This window comes from Dryobates pubescens, chromosome Z (assembly GCF_014839835.1).
Source record: "Dryobates pubescens isolate bDryPub1 chromosome Z, bDryPub1.pri, whole genome shotgun sequence".
Taxonomy (NCBI): domain Eukaryota; kingdom Metazoa; phylum Chordata; class Aves; order Piciformes; family Picidae; genus Dryobates; species Dryobates pubescens.
Genome location: NC_071657.1, coordinates 52,911,877 through 52,924,486, shown reverse-complemented (window position 1 = coordinate 52,924,486; position 12,610 = coordinate 52,911,877). Strand labels below are relative to the sequence as shown.

Sequence of the window (12,610 nt, the reverse complement as noted above, 5' to 3'; positions counted from 1 at the left end):
TTGAGGAACCTGAACACACACAAGTCAATGGGAGCTGATGCGATACATCCCAGGATATTGAGTGAAACGGCTGATGTAGTCACCAAGCCACTGTGTGTGATATTTGAAAAGTCCTGACAGTTAAATGAAGTCCCTGGAGACTGAAAGAAGGGAAATATTACATCCATTTTTTTAAAAGGCAGAAAGGAGGACTGCAAGGCCTTTGACATTGTCCCCACAGCATCTTTCTCTAAGCTGTAGAGATATGGATTTGATGGGTGGACTGTTTGGTGGATAAGGAATTGGACGGATGGTCACATCCAGAGGGTACTGGTCAGTGGCTTGATGTCCAGATGGAGATGGCTGACTTGTGGTGTGCCTCTGGAATCCATAATGGTACCAGTGCTGTTTAAGACCAATGATCTAGACAGTGGGATCAAGTGCATGACTAGCAAGTCTGCCAGTGACACCATGATATGCCATAGGGGTGAGATGTCCAGAGGGAACTGGACAACCTAGAGAAGTAGGTCCAGGTGAAACTCATGAGCTTCAACAAAGCCAAGACCTGGGTCAGAACAATCTTTGTTACCAATACACGCTGGAGGACGTTGCATAGAGAGTAGCCCTGCAGAAAAGGACTTGGGATTACTGGTAAGTGAAAAGCTGGACATGAGCCAAGAATGGGCTCTAACAGCCCGGAAGGCAAATTGCATCTTGGGCTGCATCAAAAGAAGCGCAGCCAGAAGATCTGAAGTGGTGATTCTGTCACTCTGCTCTGCTCTGGTGAGACCTCAGTTGAAGTACTGTGTCCAGCTCTGGGGCCCTCCACACAAGGCCATATATTTGATGGAGAAGGTCCAGAGGAGGGTCACAAAAATTATCAGAGGGCTGGAACACCTCTCCTATTAAGACAGATGGAGAAGAGTTGAGTTGTTCAGCCCAGTAAAGAAGAGGCTCTAAGGAGACCTTACAGAGGCCCTCCAGTACACAAAGACAGGACAAGTGGCAATGGGTGGAAAGTGAGGCATAGGAAGTTTCATGTAAATATGGGGAAGAATTTTTTCACTGTGAGGGTGACAGAACACTGGAACAGGCTGGAGATATTCAAAACTCGCCTTGATGCATTCCTGTGTAATCTGGTGTAGGTGTTCCTGCTCTGGCATGGGGGGTGGACTAGATGGTCTTTTGAGGTCTGTTTCAGCCCCTGAAATTCTGTGATTCCGTGATTCTGTGATTCAAAGGGGGCCTAGAAGGCGGCTAGGGAGCGACTGTTTACAAAGGCATGCAGCAGTAGGACACGAGGCAACAGTTTTAAACTAGAGAAGGGTAGATGTAGATTGGACATCAGGAAGAAGTTCTTTACTATGAAGGAACACTGGAACAGGTTGCCCATGAAAGCGGTGGAGGCACCATCCCTGGAGGCGTTCAAGGTCAGTCTTGATGGGGCTCTGAGCAATCTGATCTGGTTGGGGATGTCCTGGCTTACTGCAGGCAGTATTGAACTAGATGGCCTCTAGAGGTCCCTTCCATTTGAGTGCATTCTATGACTCTAAATTTGTGGTTAAATGGACTTTCCCAAATGCTGTTTGTCAACATGATATCTTGATGCAAAATCTAGTCTCCTCTTGTATTTCTCAACCATAATTAGGCAGACGCTAAATTGAAAACACTGAAAGAAGAAAGAAGTGACAGGGAAATCGGCATTACTCTCATGAGATAAAGTAAGAAGATAAGTAAGGAAAAGAAATAAAACATAACCACAATAACAGAAACTAAATTATCTGCACTGTTAATAAACTCTGGTTTAAGAGAAAGGCTTAAGACAAAGAAAAAAGTACCAGATAAGAAAGTGGAACAGTAACTTTAAAACTATTTAGGATTTATGACTAGAAGACATAACATCTGCTCAGAAAATTATTCAGAGTTACAGGAGAACTATGTGAAGTCGAAGGAGCTGACAGAAGGTACTGGTCACCTTCAGAGATAGAAAAAACAAACTAAGGAAACAAAATCTGTGTAAGTGGACTTCATACGCTTGCTGAAGTGTTTTTGATTACAGACATCAAATCTAACTTTCCATATTAGTGTTGTACATGGTCAGCTTACCAACCAGGATCTTTCTGCATTCTCTCAGTACTGTCTTTTCTGCGTTGACATCAGTGTGCTTTACAAATGTACATTAAACCCCTTAACTTCCCCATCTACCTGTTCTTATCTCTTGCTTGTAAACAATGAAACACTACAATGCAGTGACTAAACAAGGTTTAGGAGCATTCTATTCAAAACTTTATACCAAGTTTTGCTTGCCTAGTCCTCCATGTTTATTGTTGGATAATGAGTAACAATGACATATATCTGGACCTTGTCCTTCATATGTGATTCTGTGTCAGTCTGTGATTCAAGTGCCAGAACAGAATCCCAAAATAGGAGCTCAAACTGTAATAGCACTTCAGTTTCCTACACATCCCCTCAACTGGATGAGTTCAGTTGGCTGAGTTAATCAGAAAAGTGAAAAAAATAAAAATAAAAAAAAAATAAATAAAATCCAGGTATTCAGTTTAAAGCTTAAGAATATTTGTGGCACACACAAGTTAAAGTAGGTTGCTGAGAACATATGTGCACTTCTGACCAGTTGTGGCAAAACCCAATAAACACAAGAAGATATAAATGTGTCTTGGGCAGCTACATGCAGACAAACCAACAGAATGTTGTTGTCTAGTGAAATACAGAAAAAGGACAAGATTTATTATATTAAAGCTTGTATTGTTTCTTTATTCTAAAATTTGGTGTTAGTAGATCAGTTTACCTAAATAATATACTGATCCTGACTCCATCCTCAACAGAATCAAATCCTTTGATCCCAAATGCAGAATAAGCTCTTTCTTCTGTGCAGCTTTTGGAAATGACCTTCTCTTAATCAAAATGCTCAGCTCCACAGTTGTTTGTTTTCTGATTACTTAATTTCTAAAAAAAAAGTGTCTTTTTACAGTGAAGAAAATGCTGGCCAAAAAAATGGACTACAGGACATGGATTTTCCTTAAAATGCTTAAGTAAAATACTGGATCAAAAAGTCAAAATAAAGCTTTAAATTTTTTTTTAGTGTTTGATTGTCTGGAAAATGCTTCCTTTCTTCCCTTGAAACTACATGTTCCTAGTTAATATTTAAATTGAGAAAGCTAATTTTTACTATCAGCAGAGTTTCAGCTGACTTGCAAAGTGAGAAGCCACTCACACAGCCATTTCAAAAGAATAGGACTATTGCACTAAGACGAAAAGATTCTCCTAATTTTTATTTTTTTAACATTATTATTTTTTATAGTACTTCTTCAAGGATCTGAATTCATATAAAGAAGGAAAGCTTTGAATGAAACCAAGCTAACAGACCCTGTAAGTCACAGCTATTTTGTTGTGTGCTGTGTATGTGTGCTGTAATATTCCCAAAGTGTGTGTAAGGGCTAAGCTACCTATTTATGATCATAGGCTTACTTGTTTCAATAATGGAAAAGAAAATCAATCAAAACACTGTCACCATCACATTCCCATTTTTACTCTTTTACATATGTTTTCATTACATTAATTTCTATTGTTTTTTAAACAACACTTTATTATGTATGATATTTATTAGGACGAGTTTCAGTTTGAGATATACTTAAAAAAAATTAACCATATTCAAATTTAGATTACAGGAAGAGAAGGGCAAGGAGGACATGTTATTCTGTGGTGTTCACTGAAGCGAAACTTCTGGATAGGAAGATGGGATAATCTTAGTTTTTAAACCTTCTCTGAACTGGGGAACCTTCTTAGCTATTTTTCTCTTTTATGACTTAAAAAAGTTTGTATTTCAAACACAAGCATCAGTGCTTAAAAGTGCCTCCCATATGCCACATTTTTTAATTTTGATTTTTAATAGTCACAAATAAACAATGTCAACACTGTTATGAAGTTGAAAACATCTATTACAAATCCCTCCTGCACTGCTAACATCATTGTAATTTCTTCAGATTGCGACAGCAATTGGAAACAGGCCTGTTTAGCAGTAAATTCTATAAAGGTTTTAATAAACAGAACTTTCCTAAAGTGACCTCAGCAAGTAATGTAACTTGGGTCAGTTAATCTGAGCCTTGGTGCTCATTATTTCAATTTCTTCATCCTTCTCTGGGGAAATCACTGACAAACTCCAGCTAACATCAAAGGCTTACAGTTCTAAGAAAAAAACATAGATTTGTAAGAAAAAAAAGCAGATAAGGACCTCACTAGACCATTTTGAAGAGATTTTTGCACATGGATTCAGATGCCAATATAAAAAGTAGCCCCTAATAAAGATTACAACTGCCAAAAATTAGAGTACATATTTAAATATGCATGTGCTCACAGACACATGAATGTTTAAAAAAGGTAATTCAGTAATATCTTCCTGGTATACTGGAAAAGGTAACAGCTAGAACTTTGTGTAATGCAATACTTCGAAAGATTCCAGCACGATACCTCAATTTCCATTCTTTATTAAACACACATCAGTAAAACACAGAAATAAAAAGTAAATGAAACACTGTCTCCACTTACACTTTTGAGTGTAACTGAAAGTTTCCTACATTCAAAAGGAAAATCTCAAGTACCATAAAATGCAAGTAGTATAGTATATATATTACAGTATTTAGTATTTCCAAAGAATCACTGACCTATGGTAAGACTTCTCTAAAACACTAGACAGAGGCAGCTTTTATTCTGGTTGCTTATGGTTTGGCTGGGTGGATGATTTAATAGGTAAAGAAGTGGCTGGATGGCCAAGCTCAAAGAGAGGTGGTGAACGGAGTTAAATCCAGTTGGCAGCTAGCCAAAACTGGTATTCCACAGTGCTTAGTTCTGGGGACGGTTCTCTTGAGTATCTTTATCATGATCTGAATGAGAGAATTGAGTGCACCCTTAGTGAGCTTGCAAATGACACTAAATTGGGTGGGAGTATCGATCTAGATCTATTTGAGGGTAAGAAGGCTCTTCAAAGGGATCTGGATAGGCTGGATTGATGGACCAAGATCAACTGTATTAGGTTTAACAAAGCCAAGTGCTGGGGCCTGCACTTAGGTCTCATGAGCCACATGCAATGCCACCTGCTTGGGGTGGTGCGTCTGGAAAGTTGCCTGATGGAAAAGGACCTAGGGGTGGTGGATTACAGCAGTCTAAACATGTGCCAGCAATGTGCTCAAGTGGACAAGAAGGCCAACAGCATTCTGGTCTGTATCAGGAATAGTATGGACAGCAGGAACAGCAAAACTCCTCTACTTAGCACTAGTGAGGCCACACCTCAAACACTATGTTCAGTTTGGGATGCCTCAGGGGCCTCCTACAAAGAGGACACTGAGCTGATGGCATGTGCCCAGAGAAGGGTCTGGAGAACAAGTCTTATGAGGAGTGGATAAGGGAACAGAGACTGTTTAGTTTGGAGAAGAGGAGGGCTGACAGGACACTTCATTACTCCCCAGAACTACTTGAAAGGAGCTCTAGTGAGTTGGGGGTCAGTCTCTTCTCTCTAGTATCAGGTGATAGAATGAGAGGAAATGGCCTGAAACTGTGCCAGGGTAGATTTAGATTGGATATTAGGAAAAATTTCTTTGTGGAAGGAGTGGGCAGGTATTGGAATAGGTTGTCCAGGGAGGTGATGGAGTCACTGTCCCTGCAGGTATTCAAGAAACTCATGGACACAACACTTAAGGACATAGTTTAATGACCATGATGGGTTTAGGTGGATGGTCAGACCAGATGATTTTAGAGGTCTTTCCCAACCAAACCAATTCTTTGATTCTGTAATAAAACACTGTGAGTGACTAAAAGCTTGTCTCTCCTGGTGTGACTCAATAAAGGTAAAATCACTTGCTGCTTGCCCAGACAATAGCTGATATGTGTTGGGCAGAGCCACTGGAACGACTCTTGGAAGGTGCAAGTATAACATCACTCACTGGACCACAGCTGGCCTCACAATAATGGACCGAGGCCACCTTCGGGAATATTCATAAGACAAGATAATCTCCACCCATCAAGTACCCTGGAAAGGGAGGATGATCTCCTGGCCCCTGATTTCCTGAGGGACAATACTTGGACACATACCTAAGGACTAAAAAACTGTATAAAAGATTTGAGCACCTACTGGCTCAGCAGAATAAAAATGGAGAACCGAAAACACAGATGAAGGAAAACACAGGAGAAGGAAAATGCTGCTGAGAAAGAAAGCACAAGAGAAGGAAAAGCCCGGGACAATGATGCTCCGAAGAAAAGAGGCCATGGAGCCTGGAAGAAGCAGATTGAACCTTCTCTCCGTGCCCTAAGTTCCGCAAGCTGCAACTCATGGAGCTGAAGAGGCTGCCCAGAGGACCACATCTCTTCTCCAGCCAAAGCCTCAGCACCCTTTCTCTACATACCCAACATCTCCTGCAGCACCTTTCCTCCACAGACTCAAACTGTCTTGGGGGGTTGAGGGGTGTGGTAATATAATTCCTCTTCTCTCTCTCTCTCCCCTTCTGATCCATCCACTTTATTTATGTAATAAATAGTCTATCTGTTGATATTTTGGCCTCATTTGTGCCTCTAATTTCACAACACGGGAATATGCAAAAGAACTTGAGTCTCTTTCCCTCTCCGGACCGAGACAAACACCTGCAGTGTAGCTGTAACAGAGCTTCCTCCTTTTGATTTCATAAAAATCCCTTGTAAATGTTTTTCACTGTGCTTACTTGTCCTTTGCTAATAAAACTAATTCATTGACATAGCTCCTGTACAGAAACAAAACAACCTAAGAGTAAACATAAAACCAGAAAATGGTATGCACTTTATAGAGGCAGGTTGAATTTGTTTTATAAATCCAAACTGTACAAAACTGCCTACTTGAACTTACACAGAAGTCTTTTTAATGTTTTCATATTTTATGTTTTCAGAATGTTACCAACTATGTGCATGCAAATACAGTAGGTGTACATTTTAATTTTTCAAGAGCAAGATTCACCAGCTAGGTAGCATAAGGAACCACATGCCACCTACACACATCCCACCAGTACAGGTAACTCCTCAAAGAAGGCTGTGATCAACTACTTGATAAACACTTTCTGTATACTGAGCACTGACAAACAGAGCTCCTAATATTTGGCTACCTTGAGGATCAAAGTCTTCCTGTGACTTCAGCTAAACTTAATTTTAACTTCAGATTGATGAAAGAATAAATTAAAATATCAGGAGATAATTTTCCCCTTCTTTGATAACTTCCACTGTGGAATTGATAAAAGATTGCAGACAAAAGCTGCCTGAATAAACTGTGTGTCCTTAAAAGGAAAGTTGTTTTCACCATCTTCACTTCAAATTCCCTCTCTGCAAAATTTATGCATGTATTCATTTTTTTTGCACAGATTCAGTTTATTGCTGACTTACCTCCTGTTTGAGTGATGACTTGAATGTCACTAGAAAGTGGTCCATCCCCAACAGAAGTGAAAGCAAGAACCTTCACAGAGTATGTTTTCTGGGGTACCAGATTCCCAATGGTGGTAATATGGCTGTCAGCTACATTATGTTTCATCCAACTGTTGACATGTTGAGTGGGGTCCATAGTATAATAAACTCTGTAGCCTTGTATTTGTCCATTAGGTTCTTCAGGTTCTTCCCACTGTACCAAAATGGTGGTAGAGCTCAACATACGAGCCTGCACATTGCGTGGTGCACTTGAAGGTGCTTGCTCTGAAGTCCTTGTTGACACAGGCTCACTGGGTGGTCCTCGTCCAATGTTATTTACAGCAACTACTCGAAATTCATATTCTGAATAGGGGCTGAGGCCAGCCACACTATAGCGCGTTGTAGCCACCCCATCAATTTCTTTATATGGCTCCTCAGAGTTTTTGGGTTTGTGTTGGATTATGTAGTAAGAAACTGGCTCAGGGTTTCCAGAGTCCCAAGTTAATGTTATGCTTGTTGCCGTGCTTTCTGTCACCACAGGTGTTCCAGGAGGTTTGGGTAAGGCTAAAGATAAATGCCAAAAAATATAGTTAGTAGTATGTAAGAGTAGATATTAATTATTACAATAAGCAGCTTAACAAACAAAGCAAACAACACAAGAAACAAAACAGGAACAGTGGAATAGGAAGGTGTGATCTGTCCAGAACAAGATTTTGGCAGTTTTGATTTATTACAGAAATCTAACAGAAAACTTTCAGGTTTTGTAATATAAGGTTTATTTGCGATAAATTAATGATTCCATAAACATATTCAGAAGAGGTATCTCATAGACAGACAGCGCACCATTACAGTTTAATCTTCAGTTATTTTTGGAACTTTCAGTTTCCAGTTAGTCAGTGAACATGGTACTTGGACACTCACTGACTCCAAAAATCAAATAAGTAGGTTTAAGGTGCTGGCTGTTGAGAAGTATATGCAAGATTACAAGATTCTTTGTTTACTGGAAATTAAGGTTGGGAGACAGACACAGATGAATAACAGAACATTATGATTAACTTCTTAATTAGTATTATTGCTGTCTTAATCTCATTTTGATTTATGATATTGATGGCTGAAACATTTACCCTCTTGTTTTCAGTGGAATATTTTTTCCTTGGAATATGGAAATGAATGGGAAAAAAAAAAGACTGAATTAGGTCCAAATACATGTGCTTGGGATATACCTTTGACAGTTATCTGTGCTATTGCTTCTATTACACCAAGGGTAGACATAGCAACACAAGTATAGTTTGCAGACTGCCTGACGTCATTAAGCTCAAGGACATTCCTCCCTATTGGCATATCATCCTCAGGTGTCAAATCTTCTGCTCCTAGCATCCACTTCACATATGGCATTGGTGACCCCACAGCAACACATGTGATATTTACACTCCCGCCAGGCATGATCTCATGATTGGTAGGGGGGATAGAGAACCTCGGTGGCACCCGTCGAACTGGAACAAAACACAAAAAAAGGTAATAACATATACAAAAAAAGAAACTTAGACTTTTATACGGACTACATGCAGTGTACAGACACAATTTAACATTTTAATGTGTTATTCTGATCTACTTGAAAAACTGTGTAAGAGAAATACAAAACTAAACAAGAATTTTGTCTGCACAGAATGTGATTTATTCTATATTTACTTGAGGATATTATTAGGCACATTCATACAAAGGCTGATTCAGACCTATTTGGGCCCCATAATTAACTATGTACTAACAATACACAAACATCATGCAAAAGATATTCACACGCATACGTGCACGCACACATACACACACACACACGCACATATATATATATGCATTTTATATGCCCATAGATATATATATCTGCACAGAAGAAAACTGGAAGGTCAACAGCATGCAGGAGTTGATTACCAAAACCAACTTCTATGCTGTGTGCTTCCAGCTGATGTGAATAAATGTGCTAGGCCACATTGTCACATCACAGTCCTGGAACACATTGCCTACAGTACATTGAAAGTGCAATTTCATTTGCGTTCAGATTCAAAGTAGATGCAGCCTCAAGACCTCACACTAACACTGAAACAAACATAGAGAAAAGAAACATAATTACACACAGATACAAATATATATATATACACATATATAAAAAATATATATGTATATAAACATATAAAGATATAGATAAAGATATATAGATATATATATATAGACACACAAAGAAACTAGTCAAAGCCAGTATGAAGTACTGGATTTGGTCATGCAGGCAAGCAAGTGACAGAATCAATAGAGAATCATGCTTAGCGAAATGTCTGAGTAAAAACTGCAGAAAGAAAACTAAGTCAGAAAGAAAACATATTGGGTGAGGGAAGAAAATTTGAAAGAGATGGTTATAGGATAGTCTGACAGATACAGGAGTTTAAGAGAAGCATAGACTTTGAGGGAGAGGGAAATCAGATTACACTTAGGTTGTTAAAAAGCAACTGTTAGGAAGGGCTACTGGGAAAATAGCAGAACATTTAACATTCATGATTTCACTACTCTCACAGTTAAGGGAAAGCAAAATAAGCTATGAAGATCGATAATAATAGACATTTCTATATTGGTAACAGGGGTGGCAACCTTAAACACACAGCAGGACATCACACTAACAGAGTAGTTAATATTTAAGCAAACACCACACCAAGAAAATTACCAGGCAATAACAGATCAGTGTTCCTGCTTCAAATATTCTCAGTGGTGTGCACATGTGTCGGGGAGGTGGAAGAGAGAGAGGTAGCTGAGAGAGGTAGGTTTGTATTTCAGCCTTTCATTGGACAGTCTACTCAAAACTGTATTTATTTTAGAGTTTAATAGAGGCTAATCATTAAGACAGTTTTAATTCAGCAAAAATGAAATGTAAAATAAAAGATTATGAGTGATTTTTAAAAATTATGATGAAAACTGTATTAGTCTGAAACCTTTCCACTGGATTTGATTAAACTTCTGTGATCTTCTATGAATTCAGAAGGGGTTTACTGCAATGGCCTCATGAGTGAATGACAGGCAGAAGGGGAACAAGCAGAGAGTAAAACATCTGTAAGCGGCCAGTTCACAGAAGCCAAACAAAGCAAGCGGGAGGCAAAGAGGAATTTCTTGTGCTGATCACAATCCTTATAAGACAAAGGAGCATTTAGTCTTCATGCGCGGACTGTTTAGAAAAGCAACTGCTGAAATCATTCCTTGAAAAGCAGGCACCAGTATAAACAAGAAATTAAAAGGGAAGAAAAAGCAGGAACACTGACCAAGTTTACTAGATGTTAGTGTTAAAGCTAAAAAAGTTGCCATGCATCCAGGTACATTCTCTCTTACCATGCACAACAGTTAGCTACCAGCACTCATCAAAAGCCAAGAACAGGGCATTCTCTGATTAAACATAACAATAACTTAAAAAATGCCACAATGCAGCTACATTCATTTCATTTGTATTCTTTATTATTGGTTTAATTAATAGTTTTGTAAGGTGGGTAAAAAGTAAAAACACACCAACCTTCTCGCAGCTCTGAGGGATGTAGGGGGTTTGATGCAGAACACAATGAAATGAGGAAAGGAGAAAAACAAGGGAAACACAGAGAGAGTAAAAAGGCCATATCAAGGCTTTCAACTGCTACTTGAACATCTCTACTTGCTCTAATAAAACCTTCCTACCTCATCTTCAAAAGTAAGCATTTTCCACAGCTACAATGGTGTTAGAAACAATAGCTAGCATAATTTTGAAATTTTCCGTTGGATAAAAAGGTATATACATGCCTCATGCAGCACAGGAAAGTCAGTATGTTGAAGGAGAAGAGAAAGAAAAAGAAAAGATCAAATAACTTTCTATGGATGTCATAACTATGAAATGTTTTCCTTTCTTTTTTTTACTTTTTACTTAGCCAAAAGAGTCACACCATACAAAAACATATCAAGTTGATTGAAAAATCAGCTCTAAAAAAAATTTCAAAATCAAGCTAAGTATTTTTGGTAAGGTTATCCATCCTATGTTAAAGTTCACAGTTGTTTATGTTTTCAGTCCTATATCCCCCACCCATTCCCTTATACTGTAGACAGACACACACATACACATATATATATATTTATACACATATGTATGTATGTATGCTATAGGCTTTCTTATACTTACAGCTACATTAACTAGCCATTGCAAATACTGCCAGAAAAAAAGCACTTCTTTCTAGCTGAACCAAAAGAATATTATCCTATGCTAAAAAACATTACCCGTTTCTGCTAATGTATAGACGAATATAATGTACAGAAGAATCATCACACCTGGCATATAGACAGGTAATTTCTTTAAAAAATATAGCCAATTGACCACTATCATTGTAAGAACTACAATTCACTCACAAGTCTTACACTAAAGATATATAAATATATATATATATATACACACACATACGTATATATAAAGAAGAAATAGAAATGAAGAAAATACAGTTGTGCTCTGCATACATGTCATCATAAAGTTAGAAGCTTAACCTTTGCAATTACACAGCAGAGGTCAGGTAGGCATACACCTCAATGCCTTGGAATTACACTTAGCTGATTAGTAGCACACCAAACAGTCACCTCAGGAGTTTGAAAGAAAAGCAAAACCAAGCAAAACCAATAAAAGAAAATAAATGCAAAGCACAATTTAACTTAATGCAAGAAAAAACAGAAGTCAGGATGTAAAGATATAAATATACTTACAAACCTTAACCCACAGGATAGACTGGACTCAAGAGTGCTTTAAAAGAGTAAACCAAACCCCAGGCCTTTCCTCTACACTTTAAAATGAATTTTACGAATGACACATTCACCATGGCATTTTGATTATTACAGTGGTAACTGTATAGATACTGAGAATATCTTATCCCTGAAGCTGAATGAAGAGTGGATGCCAGGGTTATGTCATTCCTACCTCTGACATATAGATTAGCAGGGGCAGAATACCGTGTACCCGCACTGTTGGTTGCAACACACTCATATTTGCCTTGGTCAGATTCTTCACTCAGTTCAATTTGGAGGGCACCTGTATGAATATAAAATACATTGCCAAAGAGACCGTCAGAGAAAGCTTTTAATATCCATAGCAAAACACTGCTTAACAATATGAAAAGCTTGTATGCGAAGGTCCACTCAACGTCGGTTCATTTTCTTGCTAAGG

General features: G+C 38.4%; 1 protein-coding gene across 1 annotated transcript in view; it reads right to left on the bottom strand.

Annotated features, from left to right (window-relative positions):
• Nucleotides 1–12,610, bottom strand: part of PTPRD (protein tyrosine phosphatase receptor type D) — a 455,736-nt gene that overhangs the window by 168,504 nt on the left and 274,622 nt on the right. Inside the window, exons 8-11 of the mRNA XM_054178769.1 lie at nt 12,365–12,475; nt 10,952–10,963; nt 8,634–8,903; nt 7,393–7,974 (exon numbers count right to left, since the gene is read on the bottom strand). Coding sequence (XP_054034744.1) covers nt 7,393–7,974; nt 8,634–8,903; nt 10,952–10,963; nt 12,365–12,475 — 975 coding nt within the window. The remainder of the gene's footprint in view (nt 1–7,392; nt 7,975–8,633; nt 8,904–10,951; nt 10,964–12,364; nt 12,476–12,610) is intronic.